At 37.5% G+C, this 19706-nt stretch overlaps 1 protein-coding gene across 1 annotated transcript in view; it reads right to left on the reverse strand.

Moving 5' to 3' along the window:
* Positions 1-19706, reverse strand: part of LOC149074103 (uncharacterized) — a 239115-nt gene that overhangs the window by 132969 nt on the left and 86440 nt on the right. The window contains exons 7-8 of the mRNA XM_089247324.1: positions 15117-15335; positions 14722-14796 (exon numbers count right to left, since the gene is read on the reverse strand). Coding sequence (XP_089103450.1) covers positions 14722-14796; positions 15117-15335 — 294 coding nt within the window. The remainder of the gene's footprint in view (positions 1-14721; positions 14797-15116; positions 15336-19706) is intronic.

Here is a 19706-nt window from a genome sequence, read left to right on the forward strand (position 1 = left end):
ATGAGCCAGGAGACAGTTTTCATCTATGCGAAACATTCTCTCATTCAGCGTCCGAAAATTCGCAAATGTGTTTCCAGCTAGATGAAATGTATAATTGATCATTTTTGTTGCACCACATTCATTTTCTACACACAAGTGATAATTAGACGCTCTCTGGGACCTACAATTCATTGCCGATTCCGGACGGAAATTTTTTTTTATACTTACCAAGAGGCTGGTGCGCTAGTGCCGTGGTGTGGGACTCCCTGCGGTAGCAAATGTTTTTTGTGGTCATGTCGCCGTTTCTGTGGTTCCCCAGTGTCGGGAAAGTTTTTCACAAAAAACGAATCGGGTATCGAACACACGATACCTCTAAACATCCTTTGGTATTTTTCAGATAAGTATCTTATCGACCTCGGCTACCGCACCTAATGTATCAAAAAATTAGTTTTCTCTAAGAATCATCAATCCAATATAATTCGAGTTTCATAGTCGAAATATTTTTCTCCTTAAAATGTGAAAGAGAAAGGAGACTTGCCTCCGGTAGGCCGTTTTTCTTTCTGGTTTTTTTGTTTAGCTATAATGAGCGTTGGCATTCGTCTGTCTGTGATATTTTTGAGTGGAGTGGTTCAAAATGCTTGGAAGACAACATCAGGTTTTGTTTGGGGTATGCTGGCAAGTCCCGATAAATAAAAGAGAACCATGCAAGTCCCGATAAATAAAAGACAACCATGCACAGATGATAGTGAAACGGGAAGAAATAGTGTGAAAATAGCTAATCATCTGTTTGACCATGAAAGAACATAAAACATTTCTCATTAGGATTAGAAATTTTGTCTATCTTCTTTCAGGAACAAAGAATTGAAATTCAACGAGAATCGAAGAACGATGAGATTTCTATTGGTTTAAGAATGGGTAGGATTCCTCCTTCTGCATTCGATGGACCCTTTGTGGTGGTCGCATATACCCCTTTATAGAACAATACTGAGTATATAATTCATAGCTGCCAACTTTTGAAAATGAAAATTCGGGAGATTTTCGCGCAAACCCGTATTTTATGCTAAAACCACTCCCTAATAAATACAATAGGGATTTTTCCAAATAAAATAGGGATTTTCCAAATATAAAAGTTAGAGCGTAGGGAATAAAATACCTACTGAAAAACTGAAGTCAAATTAAAATAGGGATTTTACACACATGGAAGTTAAACCCTTGGGAATAAAATTCCTACGCAAAAAACAAGTGAAATTGGAGGTCAAAACTTCAATGATGTAAAAATAAATATTGTGTTCAATCAGAAACGCTGTGAACAAACATTCTGAGCGAATGACCCCAAAATCATCGAAAGATGAAGGAAAACAACGTCAATTTTTGAAGAACACTGAGTTTTTGTGACACTTGTTTGTTTTTTTTTTCATTTCACATGAGTGATGTCACTATTTCCATGACCGATGTTTATGTCCGTAACACAACTTGTACAAAAAGGAAAAGTCGGCCCTCTTCTGGAACGTTTGATGAAAGGAAATTCATCGGAATAAGTATCTTTAAAATTGATTAAATATGTTTTTCCTTATCAGTATTTGTGTTTCGTTATATCGCACGTTATAACAAAAGAAATTTTGACCACATGCGCGTGACTATAATCTTCAATTATTATCCAGGACCATTGGCTGCTAAGCCATTTCCCTGCACGATAAGACAAACAACTTTCTTGTTACCATCAGAGGGTTTGTAAAACTTCCTTAAAAAGGGAATTTCCCCATTTACGACGTGCGACGTCATTTCGAAAGGGAAAAAAAGATGCCCCACAAGAAATTCCTTAGAAATTGTTTTCATAAGTGGGGATTTTTTTAATGAAATAGGGAATTTTAAGGGACAATTAGGGATTTTTGTAATTTTCGTAAAAATTCGGGAGATTTAAGAACTTTTTGGGATGTCGAGCGATGAAGCTAAAATTCGGGAGACTTGGCAGCTATGATATATAATATATAAAATAATAAGTGAATTGCTTCCTCACTCAAATTCACTGAACCCCCCGTCCTGAAAATCGTTCCAAAGAACCAATGGCGTAGGGGGGGGGGGACTTGAGGGTCTGGTCTTCCCCCCCCCCCGAAATGTGAGGAAAATGACCAAAAAAAAGGGAAAACTATGGCCAAATCTATTGTTCTATCACTTTGGTCGCCCCCGAAATGAAAGTGGTCGCCCCCCCACCCCAAACGAAATTTCTGGCTACACCCCTGCAAAGAACATTCACAAACTCGTGGTCATGCACGAGGATACTTTCAGCGTGAGTATCTAAAAATTGTCGCCTTGTTATGGGAAGGGGATGGGGATAACTGGGCAGCAACCCTGGAAGAGCTCCTCTGCATTTTTGTCTTTTTCACACGGTAAATTTGTTTTAGAGCTGCTCGTGTAAAACCCCTTGGACTTGTAAAACCCCTTGGTCAAAAATCTCAACCTGGGGGCCCGGCTTCAGGATGTGGGCTAGAATTTTTAAGGGCATCTTTCAAATATATTTATCGCATGAAAATCAGGAAAAATAATTAGACCTCGGTCTGACCTTATGGCCCCCAACGGGTAGGAATGTTTACATTTAAAACCTTCAGGAAACTTCCCTTGATTGGAATGTATTTATCTCCTCTTTAATTGTAGGAGTCGGTACTGTTAAGAAAACTGCTGTGCATAGGCTACATCTCGTTATCATAGATTTTCTCTTACGTCAAAATTTTATCACTTATCCATTTGTTTACGCATTGCTTCCTGGCTTGACCTTTTTTTCCATGAATTTTAAAAACGTCAAATATTCCTATGCACACCAGTGACATTCCTAAAATTCTGTGATATGTGAATTGATAATTTCAGTTCTTTATCGCGTTGAATATACTTCTATTAGGAGCAGCTTGTCATAAAGGCATGAAGGAATCCCCTCCCCCTTTCCTAAAGTCATCACTTTAATGCCCTGAAATGTCTGAATAATAATTTAACGTATTCGAGTGTGGATGACATACTTCGTGAGAAAAAAAACTGAAACACGAAAAAAAAAATTAATATTTTACTGCAGTGTATGAGAATAGTCAATCATTCATTTGTTACGCACCACAAAATTGTTTCCTGCATTCAATTTGTGGTCCAGGAAAATATGAAAAATACTATACATAACATTTAGATGACTAAAAACAGACTTAATTTTGTGCTTCAAGTTTTATATGGATATAAATGTGATGTCACAATAAATTTTTATCACAAATTATCTAACAAATAAATTAGAACAATTTCATTATTAAAGAAATTAATTACAAAAATCATATTTTTGAAAATTGGCATACTGTGCCTAAAAATGAATATTTGATTCAGCAAACTCCTTCCTAAAAAAAAATTCTTGGCAGGAGCCACCATGAATTCTACCACAGAAATACTGTTCATATAATGGCACCCTGCCCATCCCTGACCGATCTCACGTCACACTTCTTCAGGAACCACTTGTTCCAGAAGAGTGCACAGGGAAGGGACAAAAAAAAAGACATTGCTGTTTTCCAGGTGATCAGAAATAGATGGCTTGAAAAAAATTGGAGAAAATATTTTAAATTCCTTCATCTTAGAATGATCCTTTTGTTAAAAGGTTAGTAATGCAAGATTTTACGGAAGATATTCCCTGTACCCCCCCTCCCCCCGATGACCTCCCAATTGTTCCAGACTCTGCCACGAAGCTGGGCTGGAAGGGATCTCGGCAACGGGATAAGTCCAGTGGCAAAGTTCTGGCGTTCATTCATTCGATGACCTCCCAAATGTTGCAGCAGGACCCCCCACCCCGACCAGATGACTTTACCTGGGCCATTACATAGTGAATTTGTAAGGTGAAAAACTGGGCTTTCAGGCTGGAGCCATGCCAGCCCCAAATTTTGGGGAGGAGCATCATTCTTCCCACTCCCCGAGTGAATTCAAATAATCAAGCAGGGGTGTAGCCAGAAATTTTGTTCGGGGGAGGGGGAGACGAAAGTGATCAGAACAATAGATTTGATCATCTTTTTCCCTTTTTTTGGTCATTTCTCAAATTTTGGGGGGACCAGACCCACAAGTTCCCCCCCCCCCCCGCTATGCCCTTGTAATAAAGTAAATTGCATGTTATCCCGAATCAGTTCCGAGCATCTAGCAAGCACTTTCCAAGCGAAAAGGCTAACTACTTGCATGATAAATTTTCTCCTTATGTGCAAGGTGCAGTAAAGAGAAATATGTGTTAAGAGTTTATGACGTGGCGCTTGTTGCAAGGAATAGGAAATTTAGTTTATAATTTTGCACTAAACACGTTATTTACATTTGGAGGAGGTAGGAGGTGCGAAAAATCCAGGTCTGGGATTCAGTGAAAGAAGCTAGCTTGGAGCGGGGTAAACCAAGATGTGAGGTTCCAGCATCAAAAGCGACTCCTTGACAAAATTGTCAACAGTGTGGCACATGGTTTTGGTGCTCCTCTGGCTTATAAGCTGTAAAATGACCCTGAGAACCCGCCGCTGTATTATTTCTCAGCTAGACAAAATACACAACAAAAAAAAATTTCCTGCGAATCATTTATAATTTAAATTTTACTGATAGGCCCTGCCTTTGTATGAGAAGGAGGAACTATAGGGAGGCATGGGGAACAACTGCCCAGGGCGAAAAATTTAGGGGGCGACAGTTTTCTGTGGGGACAAAGAACACCATTACAAAATTATCGAATTTCAAAGTTGTGTGGGCGGCAAAATAATGTAGCTGAGACTATTCAGCCCCATCCCCCAATAAATTCTGTGGGGGCGCCCCCGATAATTAATAAATATAAAATGCAACGCAACGTTCACCTGCCCCACCCACAGAGTACAGGCTAGAGTCCCGTATATACAGGACGATTGACTACTTTCAATCCCCTCAATGCCTCGACTAGGTGCCTCTGACAGACAAAACCGTTTTTCTAAGTTTTTCTGCTATAATTCTCTTTTTTCTTGATTTAGCACCCAAGCTGCCCCTGCCCAACATGGAACCTTTTGCTAGCTATTAATGTAACATGACATCCTCCGGGTCATGTTTTCCTTAATTAATGTCAAGAGAGTACTTACCTTTAGGCCCCAGGGACCGCTTAGCCACCGGAAACCACCGAAGGTCTCGCTAGCGTACCGGTATGGGCAAGTTCGTCCGCTTAGTCTTTCAGCTGGAGGGTGGGGTCTTCCAGTCGCTTGACGAGGATGCGACTGCAGGTCGGGCAGCTAATGTCCCATCTAAATTAATCTCTCAGCATTATTAACCTTAATTTTTAATCTGTTGGTGTCTCCCGGGAGAGATGTCACCTAGTCTCATTGGAGGTTGTGTTCTTCGTATGTTCCAAGTTTTAGGTTAACATAAGTATTTCGTTTACTGGCGGATGGCCGCGGACCTCCGTTGGTAAACTTTCCCAATTGTCGTTGGTTGTGTTGGGTGAACCTGGCCAGTTCGCCTGACATGTTGCCAAACGGTAGTTTAATGTTTATACTAATATTACGAAACTATATGCAAATTATACCGATGTTCTTTTTGTTGTGACGTAATAGTTTATTGCTGTGACTTAATATTTTTCATGCTGTGACTTAATATTTTTCATGATGTGACTGAGTATTTCCGCTGTCCAAGTGGACCAAAATACTTGTTCCCCGCTAGTGTATATATACAGGTTGTGGTTATTGAACGATCGCATTACACCTCATCACATCTCGTTGCATTTCTCTTCACCTCACTCGTTTAACGAGTTCGGTGTTCCGATGTTATAGCACAGTGGTGCTAATCTTCTAGTCAGGTCTAATGTAACGTGACTTCATCTAGCCTTAGGCTTGGAATCGTATCCTATCATGATTATCTAATTTTGCATTTGTGTCTCGGCAGGTCCGAACTTTTAATAGTAGCTTTACATAAGAACAATGGCTTGGTTCTTCTAACGCTAACCAGGTGATGTCGGAAAGGTCTCTACCCAGAGTTCCTGGTCTAGTTGGTATCGCCAACTACGTGAAATAGATGTGTCGATAACGGTTGTTCTCAACATCTGCCTCATCGCTGCCTGATTCCCGATCTTCTGCAGCTCTAGCTCTTCGGCACCCGCTGGATTGACATCCGACGATAGTCTCTTCTACAGATTCACATCTGTTGCTTCGCCAGACTCTTGGTTCCGATGTTGTGCTAATTCTAGACAGTGCACCTTGAAATGGGAAACACGGCTCCCAGCCGGCTTCACCCATCTCGGGGCCAGTGCAAATCGGCCTCTGACAGGTCTCGTCTCAGCCAAGTCCTAAACCAGACTTAGTGTCTCATCTATAACCACACGCCGAAGTTCCGGACCTTCCCCAGATAAGTGCAATATATGAAAAAATCTCTGTGATACATTTATATTTTTTTAATTTAACGTTAAACTAAATTTTTAATATCGTTGGAAAATTATTTGAATTAATATTGTAACCATGTTTTACTTTAGTAATTGAATAAATGTCTTGATTCGAATTCTGTTGTAGTTTTATTTCCTTGTGCTGTCAAAAAACTTGAGGATAAAAATAAAATCCGGGAGGTAACGTTTAATTTAAAGCATTACATTAACATAATGACATTTTTTACATAAAGAATTTTAGATATCAGTGGTTCTCAAAGTGTGCGTCGTAGCTCCTGGGGCTGTAGCTGTGAGTTTGCAACAATTATCTGTGTCAGTTCCGTGCTCTAAATTTTTTTTAAAAATTTTTCAGAACTGTTCTGAAGAAACGATGGCTAGAACAAACAGGGTTGGCAAATCTTTGAGAACCACTTGATGTTCAGAAAGAGAAAAAAATTTAGAGCACAGAACCGACACAAATTAATGTTGCAGACTCACAGCAACAGCTCTAGGAGCTACGATGCACACTTTGAGAACCAATGATATCTAAAATTCTTTATGTAAAAAACGTCATTATATTAATAGATAGCGCAAGGTATAAAGGGAATTATTGCTTAACTAGTTGCTTCAAAAAGAAGGCCCAAGCACGCAGAAGAAGTCTTATCTGGATGAACAGTTTAAAGAAAATGAATGGCATAATGGCCAAGCTGCTCTGTCAAGATCATAAACTGAAGAGCCAAAAAAACTGGTACAGGCATGCGTATGCAAGTAAAGAGATATGGAACCAATCTGAGTATGGCGCTGCAGTTGGCAATGCCTATATCACACAACAAGTGTCTGGCATAGTTGTTAGATCGGTTACTGCTGCTACAATGGCAGGTTATCGAGATTTAAGTGAGTTTGAACGTGGTGTTATAGTCGGCGCACAAGAAAAAAGACATAGCATCTACGAGGTAGCGATGAAATTTGGATTTTCACGTACGACCATTTCACGAGTCTACGGTGAATATCAGGAATCCGGTAAAAAATTAAATCTATGACATCGCTGCGGCTGGAAAAAGATCCTGCAAGAACGGTACCAACATCGACTGCCGAGAATCATTAAACGTGACAGACGTGCAACCCTTCTGCAAATTGCTGCAGATTTCAATGCATCAACAAGTGTGTGAACATTCAACACTGTGTGAACATTCTCAGCATGCGAACCATTCAACGAAACATCATCGATATGGGCTTTCGGAGCCGAAGGCCCACTCGTGTATCCTTGATGACTGCACGACACAAAGCTTTTTGCCTCGCCTGGGCCAGACAACACCGACATTGGACTGTTGAGGACTAGAAACACGTTGCCTGGTCTGACGAGTTTCGGTTCCAATTGCTTCGAGCTGACGGACGTGTACGGGTATGGAGACAACCTCATGAATCCATGGACCCTACATGTCAACAGGGGACTGTTCAAGCTGGTGGAGGCTCTGTGATGGTGTGGGGCGTGTGCAGCTGGCGTGATATGGGACCCCTGATACGTCTAGATACGACTCTGACAAGTACGTAAGCATCCTGTCTGATCACCTGCACCCATTCATGTCCATTGTGCATTCCGACGGACTTGGACAATTAGCAGGACAATGCGACACCCCACACGTCCAGAATTGCTACAAAGTGGCTCCAGGAACACTCTTCTGACTTTAGACACTTCCACTGGCCACCTAAATCCCCAGACATGAACATTATTGAACATATCTGGGATTCATTGCAACGTGCTGTTCAGAAGAGATCTCCACCCCCCCCTTACTCCTACGGATTTATGGACAGCCCTGCAGAATTCATGGTGTCAATTACCTCCAGCACTACTTCAGACATTAGTCGAGCCCATGCCAAGTTGTGTTGCGGCACTTCTGCGTGCTCGCGGGGGGCCCTACACGATATTAGGGAGGTAAACCAGTTTTTTTTGGCTCTTCAGTGTATAAGCAAATTACCCCACATATTTGTCGGTATCAGTCGCAAACAATGAGACAAATTTTTCTAAAAAAATCCTGCGTTCTCTTGGGGCATCCAAATGGTCCACTTAAACATGTGTCGGGATTGCCCCATCAATGCAGTTTTTTATTTATTGTAAAACATGCTTTTACCCTGAAGCAAAGGAGGGACACTTGCCCAGACATAATTGAGGAAATTTTTTTCTCTACAAATTTGCTAGGTGCTTGACAGTGCAAATAACTACTGGACACGTGTATAGATAAAACAAACCCACAGAACAAGATGTACAGGGTGGGAATTTTTTTTTTGTTAGTTTTTTTAGGAAAGCAATCAGTAAAAGGTTTCCGTTTAACTGTGGGTACTCAAGCAGCCACAACAGGGTTCCAATGCCTCCGCTAAAATATATGGTGCCTGGATACCCTCTCCATCCCTTAGGCAAAAACCTGAAATCTTTGACGCAAGTGAGAGAAAGTCTTGTCAGAAAGAAGGGTGGGCCCTCCTCTATCGGCACCTAAAGGATACATCAATGTGTTTTGAAACCAGAGGCTTCAGCAAGATTCAAGCCGCATAGAAGGGAAACAAGAAGTTTTTCTTCCAATTTTTTTTTTAATGTTTGATATTTGCGAAAAAAATAAATCTATGTATGCGATTTTTATTTCGCAAATCAACTCTGTGGGTGCTCCGCCCCGTGCTACGAAGGCACCCCCGGCTCTGACGCCAATGTTCTTGAACAAATTCCATACCAAATAAACTAGTAAATAATTGTAAATTATTAAGGTTATAAATTTGATTAATCTGCTAATATTTTGCTTCTACAATAGAACCTGTATGGATATGTCTTTATACAATTACTAATATGTCTTTATACAATTATTAATATATTATACAATTTTGATTAAACTGAAAAAAATCTTATGTTTTGAGACGTAGGCATTATCTATTTATTGGACTCCAAAGTGGGATAAACTAGAATGATACCACAGGTGTCTACCCTAGATGATTTACTGAAATTTTCATTGATTTTCAGTCAAGCACTTGTAAACAGTTGAACCTAATCCACGAAAAAATAGAGGAATCTGGACAATTATTATTTGATAACAAAATCTCATGTTATAAAATTAACAAAAAAACCATGTGGGAAGTAAATCATTGGATATGTTACAGAAAAAATGTAATAAACTTTTTACCCCTGTTAAAATTTTTTAATTTCCCAACTAATATCTATATGTATTTGTGAGCAAAATTAAACCATGATTTACACTCATGTCCATAAATTAAGGATAATGCCAGCTCCAGCAAATAAAGGTTCAGAAACAAAACAAACGTTATTTATTCATAAAGCCCATTTATTAAACAAAAGATAAAGAACAAAAACGATGGTGTATGTATGATACCATTCATAAAAACTATGATTTTTGCTCCCTGGAGCAATTGTAAAAAATATCTCCTTTACAAAAACTTACTATTACATGGTTGGTACGATGGTTAATACATTGTATGTCTCCCATGCGATGAAATACAGTACGTACAATGCCTAGGCATGCTGAGTATCAAATTATCGATCTGATCTTGGGGAAGATCACTCCACTCAGCAAGCAATGCTCTCCGAAGTTCCGGTACACATGTAGGAGGTGGTTGACGGGCTTCAACTCGTCGGCCAAGCATGTCACGCACATGCTCTATCGGATTCAAGTCAGGTGAGAATGCTGGCCATTCCATACGGGTTATATCCTCAGATTCAAGGCATTCGTTTACAATGTTTGCTCAGTGAGGACGGCCGTTGTCATCCATGTATTTGGCGTTGTATTTGTATTTGTATAAACACAAATTCTGCACCCATGGCACCCCTAAACAAACGTACATGTTGTTCCAGAATGATGTCCTGATAAATTTGGACTTTCATGGTTCCGGTTTGAACATGCAGATCTGTTCTGGAACCCAGTATAATTCCACCCCAAACGAGCAATGCTGCACCACCGTAACGGTGTCGTTCAATGATTTTGTCTTGGTGGTAACGGGAACCTGGCGTTTTCCATATGAAAGTCTGACGTGAATCAGACTGCAAGCTAAACCTGGACTCGTCGGAAAACATCACACAAGCCCACTGTGACGATGTCCACATTGCATGTGAGTTGGCGTGAGCGGAACACATCCGACAGGCCTGCGAGCATATAGACCAATATCTCCCAAACGTCTGTACACGGTTTGCCTTGAAACTGTGGTACCCGTGGCTGCAGATAGCTGACGAGACAGGTCGGATGCTGTGCTCTGTCTGCTTCTTTTGGTAGTTACTGCCAAATACCGGTCTTCATTCGGCGTTGTAACTCGGGGGCGACCTGTACCGTAACGTCTACTGATATTTCTGTTATCTTGGAATCATTGCCAAAGCCTAGAGATGACACTTTGGGCAATTCGAAGTTCCTCGGATACTTCCATCTGAGTACGTCCACATTACAGGCAGCCGACAATTCTACCACGTAAAAAATCATCCACATGCGTCCTCTGTGTCATAACTATTCGCTTATGGCACTGAGCGCCTTACAGAACTCTTGTGAACAATTTTACTTCTTTGTCACCATTCCTTATATACCCCCCTCGTACACTCTCGTCATTGTGACGTACTATCGGCATCATCTGGAGGCTTCCTGAAATTAGCATACCATTCTTGCAGATGTGTGTGATAATTGTACAGGTGAAATTATTACTTTAGATTTCAATTTCCGTGTGATTCTGAATTATCCTTAATTTATGGACATGAGTGCATAAAAATTCAACAATTGTGCAGTTATTGCTGACAAGTAGATCTAGGTTGTTGCTATATCCATTTATAAAAATTACTATGGTGACATATTTTCATTTGTTGGGACTAGATCATATATGCAAAACTTGGGAGCAAGCCTTTCCTTAGCGGCAATATTTGCTGATGGGAAAAGCCTCCCCCCCCCCAATTTTTTCCTTCCACGACTATTTTAAAAATTTCCAATCTCAATTTTCTTATCTTTTCTTCAACTTGCCAACCATGTTGGGCATTTACCCAGCTCTGGAGAAAAATAAAAAGCTACTTTTTAAATGAAAAGTTTAGGCTTTTTGTCGTGAATATTCCTCACAAAATCAATGAATATTCTTAGATTTTTTTGGAACAGGACACTATCACTGCTTTGTCAATATCAATATCCCTCTTCCACTTTTTATGTAAAACCTTGTTCATGAAAAATTTTATGAAGGAACTTGGTTATTAAACTTCTGCTTATCAGTTTTTTTAATTTTTTTCATAATTCAGCCATTAAAACGTTTCTGATGTTAGGTCCAACATGGGGATTCAATTTGCAGATGTGTGGACAGCCAAATAAAGCAAAATCTTACAACTAACAACAAAAGGTTGCTTTTCATTTCGAATTCAGCTTAATATTCATTCTCTGGAGATGCTGTCTTTGCATGACATCACTTTGTACTCAATAGGATAATAGAATTCAGAGAAATCTCCAATCAAAAACATACTTTTGGGGAAAAAAAGACTTCCATAGTTTTTTGCGTTTCACTGTAGTTCTGTATTTTATGGTAGAAGTTTGTAGAAACTGCAGACATTTCGTAATATTTGGCAAGTATAGACTAGATACAGTGGTGAACTTCCCTTAACAGACTTTCCCCATTAGCAGGCACCTCCGGTTAAACACTTTTCTGATCTCCAGTCCTATGAAATAGGGCTTCAATAAATTTCACTCCCTGTTAGCGGACACTCTCCATAGCAGACAGTAAAGTTAGCCAAACTCTAATTTTTTCCAAACTCTAATTTGTGAATGTTTGTTCATAAATCGAGAATTTGTCATATTCAATGATGATTATGTATAATCCCAAGCTCATACCAGTAAATATGACAATCCCTTAATTAATTACTTGATTAACTGAACATAACTATTGTGCAGGATGCTTATTCCAAATAACAATGTTGGTTTTGTTTGCGAATGTTGGTACGTGTGAAGAAAGTCAACATTACAAGACTGATAATGTTGTTATGAACGTTTTTATCTTATTCACATTTATTTTAACTTAATATAATTTTTATTGCAAAGCATGTGTAGTGCACGTATCATATAAAGGTAAAAATGTTTAACTCTAGAACCACGGACTGGGTCAAATTGACCCACGCTGTGCAAAAGCAGTGTTTCATAGTGAAAACTGTAATTTATTTTCGATTCCTGGGGTTTCCCTCCTACTCTTATTCAATTTTGTTCAATTGCATATTTATAATGGAAAATTATATTTGTTTATGAATATAAAATGAGCTTCGAAATTAGCTAAAAAATGATGCAATTCAATAAAAATAAGATTTAATATACATTATTTACGCTATTCAGTCCAAAAACATTTTTCAGTTACCCCATAATAGGACTAAGATGTAAAATAAGCACGTCAAATTAAGTATGAGAAAGTCTATAATACGATACTGTCAAATAAGTATTGATTTCTTACTGATAAGTGGAATTTATGATGATTGAGCAATTTTTTTTTCATTATTCTTGCACATTCATCGCATGTTGAAGTTGTACAACCCATGCAAAAATGAACAGTTTTGTTTTCACATTTTTATGTTACCTGACATCAGACTCGTTTATTTTTATTTATTACTCTTATTATTATTTTGATCGCTCACGAACAGTTACATGATCAAGAGCACACGAACGTTTCCTTTTTACGCAAGGGCAACGCTTATGATAAACGCAGCTCTTCAATAAGATTTTAGACGAACTGCTTTCGAAAAATAGTCCTGGCCTTCTGTACTGCTCTACAAAACACAGGAATTTTTTATAGTGAGATCTAGGACGTTGTAGAAAACGTCTATAATGCATAATGCCATCTTCCCCGAATATTTTCTGGGTATTCGATCACTACAACAACGATCATTACACTTTTGAATTGTAGTGTGAAATAGTTTCTCTGTATATGGAAGCTTTTTGGGACTGCTACTGCCAATATCGACTGCCAGATGAAGCGTGCTGAATAATGAAAAGCTTATATCGTCCTTTCCTTGATAAATTGTCATTGTGGCATCATTGTTCCTTACAACTGTTGTTTCATTATCTTTATTGCATCAGATAATATTGCTCTTCGATTTTGTCTCACCATCTCTACTAAGATCGTATTTCTTGGCTTTTAGCATTTCAGCCAGCTTCAGTGTAGTGAAGAAAGGTGTCGGTTGAGGAATTTCTGCCCTTGCTCTCAAATGCTTGATCAGTTGCATCACTATGTGCTCTGAAAGAGAGATTCGTTGGATGCTGATACTTCCCGAGATTTGGAAATCCATTCAAAACGTATTTGGTGCAAGCCATAATTTTATTATTTTTCTGTGACATCGTTTGCCTACAGAAATTTCAACTACACATTTTTTCTAGAGTAAAACTGTTACACTCCCAAAATAATCATTGAGTCCCGTCAGAATTCCAGGCATTCAAGTTTACAAAGGAAAAAAAGTATTTAGCTCTACTTGTGTGTGTCAAACATTCCTCCATTGAAAAAAAAAATAATCTGCTCTAACAATGAATTGGCTTTGACCTTGAAAGACCCTTATTCTTCACTATCTTCATTTAGAAATACTTTTTAGAAAAGGTAACCACTTCCTACTAATTCTACACATCTTTTTTTCCTATAGAATAGTACGTTAGGTCAAAATGACCCAAACCGCGGTTCTAGGTATAAGTGCTTATAACTCCGAAACACGAAATGTGAAGATAATGAAATTTTCGTGAATTAATATTCATATCATGAGAAGTCACAAATTTTTTTAACATCTGCTAATAAGTTTTCGAGATAAATGAAAACGAAGTTTGATTTGGGTCAAATTGACCCACTCCGTGGCTCTAGTGTTAATGAAGAAAAGAAAGGTTATGAATTTCTCTATATTCATCAGACTTTCCAACTTTGTTTGGGAATTATGCACAATCGCTGACAAAAGTAATAAACGTAGTGAAATTTAATCAAACTTTCTTTATCGAGACAACTGATGATTAGGCATAACCACCGTTATATCACTTTTACACACAACATAATATAGGAACCAATTGCGACCGAATCCAAACATTACATAAATGTGTAAGTCATATAAATGAAATTCTACTGTATATTGTGCCTCCCCAATATTGGCCACTACCCATTAGCCTACAAAGGTTTTGGTCCCATGGGTGTCTGTTATCGAGAAGTTCTACTGTATAACTATCATGTAAAATGGTATTCCACAGCACACACATATCAACACTTATTACAAGTGTGATAACGCTTAGATTTTGTGTTAACAAGCTTTGACAGCATTGTTCTTTTTCGTTCAAAGAAAATGTTAAAGCATGTATAAAATTTGAATATATTTTTCTATTCATCATGCAAATCTACCAATAACTTAAAAAACCAAATGAAATAATTACCTGACCATTGAGAAAATAGCGCACATTTATCAAAATAAGAGAACCAGTTGTAGTGGAAAGAATGTATCCCTCAGGCTAAAAAAAAACCCACGTTAGTATAATCTTGCATATCAACTGTTTAAAGCATTATATATAAGAGAGACCATGTAATATTGTATAGTACAATATACAACCGAAATCTCCCATATAATTTTATATAATAGAATATGAGATCGAACTCTTCTCTGTAATATTGTATAGTAGAATATATGATCATTTCAACTAATAAGACAGAAGACAGAGGTTTGTTCAGATAAAAGACTTGTATAATTTATGATAATTCATAATTTTTTTGTTTAACATGAACTTTTTCTCCCCGTTCACATATAAATAACATCTGAAGCCATTCAACTTACATTAGTATCGAGTGAAAAACTCTCTTGGCCTTGCAAGTCTGCATTGAGTTTTATGACACTTCGCTCTTGACAAATACTTGGCCAGTATTGAATCAAGCCATCAGGAGAGACTGCCAAAATAGATGGCCCCAGATTATTAGGGGTTTGTACAACTCGGACAAGATCAGCTCTATGAGGTAAATCACTAAGAGGCAAAGTAAATTTTCGGCATGGAAGAAACTAAAAATTAAAATTACACAAATATTAATAATCATACAGTAATTAGTTGTCTACTTTATGTACAATAGATAAAACTCCTAAGACATAAGGTGAGCAGTTTTACCATTTCACACATAAATTAAATACATCATATTTTTGATTCATAATGTATATAGGCCTATACACACATCAAACTTAATTATGAATGGACTAGCTGTTACCCGCGGCATCGCTCGCATGGATTTAGTAATCTGGAAATTACTCTGCAATGATTCCTCCATATAATATTTGAACCCCTAATGACCCCCTTAGGGCATGAACTTTCAGAAACGCATCTGAGTGGGTATCTACTAAGACATAATTACGTAACGTAATAGACATACGTAAAATATAATACTGACATCATTTCATATTTATGGATTCAGTGATTTCGGTTCAGTGATGATTGCTCCATATAGCCTTTGAACCCCTCCTCCTTTAGGGGTTCAGTTTTGAAAAATCCTTTCTCAGTGAGTCTCTACATTACAATACAAAAATACTGACCAAATTTCAATTTAACTCTGCCGCCAGACTTCTTATCCCTTTGCCGAGATCTCTTCCAGACCAGTTTTGTAACAAAGACTGGACCAATTTATTATTGAATCAAACAAAGGAAAAAAATTACAAATATAAAACATTTTTGACAATATATTTCCTCAAACTACGGAGAGCTGTTATGATTAACAGATTTTGTGGTGGTAACAGACAAGATGCAGTTGGGAGTTTGAGGAAATTTCAGGGCTTCATTAAGAAGAATGAGTGCACTATTATATTAGAAGATAAATGCCTTGTTATCCGCTAGCAGACCTGCCAACCTCAGAAAAAGTCCTACTCTCTCCATAAAAACATGGTCTATTTTCTAGTTTAGGGATGTTGAATTATTTCACTCACTGGGACACAGGGTTCCCCAATCACATGAAAATATCAAAAAGATAAAAGTTCATAGATAGATGCTTAAAGATTGAAAATCAATCGATATTCATAACTCAAAATTTCACATTCTAGTCACCTGAATTAATAGAACTTGATATATAAAAGAATAATATTAGACTATAATCAAGTGCTGTATCATTTTTGTCAAAAATTTCTAAAAATTTCGGACCCTGGAAACGTCAATAATAAAAAGTTGTTTTATACTTCAGACAGGGTTGTAAAAAACCAGGGTTTTTTAAAAAAACAAACCAGCCCAGGTGAGTTTCATTAACCCTTTACTGGGCATAGCAGAAATCACTACACCCCTTTAAATTCCATCTTTTTTTAATGCAGTAGGCTTTCGTCTGATTTTCACAGGTGCTAAATAAAGGGGGATGAGAATATGTGTGCTCCATTGAGAAACAGATTTACAAGATCTCTGAGATTGTGTGTGTAAGTGATAAAATAAAAGGTTTTCCTTAACCGGATGTACATGACCTTGCCTTTATGGGGAAAAATTGATTTTTTTCCTCATTTTGCCCCAAAAGGGAAAAAATGATTAGATAAGCTCAGCAGGCTGTTGAATCACTCATGATTAGAGATTTGGGGGAAATAAGATTTTTCTCTTGGGCGTACAGAGGTGTTTCAACATTTATACAGTTTCATGGTTAATGAAGAAAAATATAGAGCAGGATCTAATAATCTGAAAATAGAGATCCTAAATAATTTTCACTTTTCCAATTTAGAAAATAATACAATAGTTATAAATGCGGAAAGACAAGGGTTGATAAATCCCAGACGCTAAGTCACCATGAAGACAGAAAAATTAACATTTGTACTTAAAATTTTCTACATGTAATAGGTAGGTTAGGGTCTAAAGATACAGATTTCATGGCAGTGTGTCTTTCAATGAAAAAGAGCCATGAGGAGTCCTGGAAAAAGTGAATAAACATTATTCAGAACCGTTCCTGACAAAAAAACCCATGCTTGGATTGTAAGACACGAGACTGGTGCCTAAATTATTTTTTAATAATTTTTTTGAAGCCCTGTGGAAAGAAATGTATCCAAAAGTGTCATGATCCGTCAGAAATGAAAGCTTCAGCTATATAACCAGAACCATTGGGTTTCTTGTTTGCTTTTTTAATCTAACCCAAACTTTAAGGAGCTGAAGTGACTCGCTTCTGGGCGTGGTAGCCCAAGTCAATAAGATACTCATCTGAAGTACCAAAGGATTTTTAGAGGTGTCACGAGTTCGTCCTTGTCAGAAAACTTTCCTGGTGCATGGGTACAACAGAAATGGTGACATGACCACAGGAAAAGTTGCTACCGCAGGGAGTCCCCGATCGAAGGGATAGCGCACCAACCTCTCAAGGAGCATAAAAAACAAGCCTGCCATTCGGAATCTGCGATAAATTGTAGGCCCCAGTGTAAAATTAGCCCTCGTATGCAGAAACTGACTGTGGTGTGACAAAAATGATCAAATGATCAAGTGACTTGCTTCTCTTTTTCTAGAGTTCCTCACTTACAACATTTTGGAAGGTATATCTTTACTTTATTAAATTCAAAAAATCTAAAATACTTCAAAAAAGAGCAAGAATAATAATTGAAAAAACAACAGGCCTACAGAGGGATATCATAACCAATGTTGCTCCTAAGCGTCACTCATCTATCAAAATGATGGAAAATAATGGCTAAAAGGCTGAAAAAATAACAAGTCTTTTGAGCCAAGATTTCTGCGAGTATATGATATGGGCCTATTAAATTCTTTGTCTTGCTAACTCAGCATCAGTCAAGCAACTTTTTTACAACTTTTGAATTTGCTGAAAATAAGTTCTGGAATAGATTAGGCAATGAAAAAGCTTAAAAAAAGTGCCACCAGTTTATAAAAAATACTTGAAGAAAACTGGTAATGAAAGAATTCTACAGATTGTTTATATATGTGGTTTTTTGGGAATAAATAATTTTCATGTTTTACCTTGTGTGAGTATACTAAGGGAAATTTTCATTCTTCTGTGTTTCCCTGAAAATAATGCACGGTCTTATATTGTTACTCCAAAAGATGCATTAAGGCTTATCTCCAGATATATATATATTTGTTTTTAATGTAGAAGAAAAAATGCATGAATTTATGTTAGTTTCTTGTGACTATATTTCCCTGTAGAACCACTGGCCCCAGATCTTTCTAACAATAGTGCTTTCCTAGAATGAGCCCTTTTTGTTCATGTAGCCTGCTTGTATTCCATTGCAGAAACTCTCTATAAATTTTCCAAGCTTATTTCCAACATTCTATTTTGATTGTAGTCATTCTTTTCCATGTGCAAATGGTCCTAGAATAATTAGTTTATAGCCAAGAGTCTGAAGATAGCAGCCATTCCTATGGATTCATTACTCTCGAGTTTACCTCTTGTCTGAAGTGGCCATTTTCGAGAATAAAATTACTGAATAACTTGAATTACAACCAACTGTATATGTCAGTGACATCATTACAGTGGTTCCAATATTACTTTACAATTGAATAAACCCATCATATTATAGCAACAGACTACAGAATTTGTTGGTATGACTGATGTTTGACGGTTTTCAACTAACGTTTTTTTTGGGGTAAGGGGCTTGCAATACAAGTACCCTGAAAAATTAAGCAAAGATTTATTTTTGGTCTTACTTTCGGGGAAACACTGTATTTTTTGTTCCATTTTACATGATGATGAAACGTGTTACTTTTAATGTTTAATTCAAGATTCCTACAAAGTTTTTTTTTTCATAACGAGATAATTTTAATTTTTCAATGTCCCTTCATGTTTGAATTGACGAAAGTGCAATGTACCTATATGGAACTTACAAAATAATAATGCAAACATATAAACATTTTTTGAATAAAAGTTTAATTTACATGCATTGGTTTACTTTATTACAGAGGGTCATCACACAAGGGTTTCAAAAATTATTCCTGTGTTAAACATAATTAATAATTTGTGTATATGTTTATCCTTTATATTGTATTATATGCATATCATTTATATTGGGTATACGATTTGTTAAACAGAGTAAGGTCTCCATAGTAATATTTTCAATTTTGGTTTCTTGTAATACATTCAAATTTGTGATTCTTATACCTGAAAGCTTTCATTAAAAAAGTAGTAGATAATTATAAGAGTAGCATTATATAGCCCCGTTCACATGGGAAATAGAAAGAGCGCGGTTAAAACGGGCTTCAAGGATTTTTGCTAAAACCCGTTCACATGGACAAGCATTTTCACCCAGCTTTCCGGAAGTCGTCAAAGTCACGTGGGTCGACCGGAAGTCTGTTAGCTATCCCATCGATCCTTGTTTGTTTACACATGGAATCCCACGTGGAGTATCTCAATTTTTTTCTGATCTTCCTGAGAAATCATCTTGAAAATGCTCTGAATGAAAGGAATGCTCGAAGCAGGCGAATGATGA

This window comes from Pholcus phalangioides, unplaced genomic scaffold (assembly GCF_987345545.1).
Source record: "Pholcus phalangioides strain wild (caught in Gottingen) unplaced genomic scaffold, Ppha-v1.0 ptg000017l_1, whole genome shotgun sequence".
Lineage (NCBI taxonomy): Eukaryota > Metazoa > Arthropoda > Arachnida > Araneae > Pholcidae > Pholcus > Pholcus phalangioides.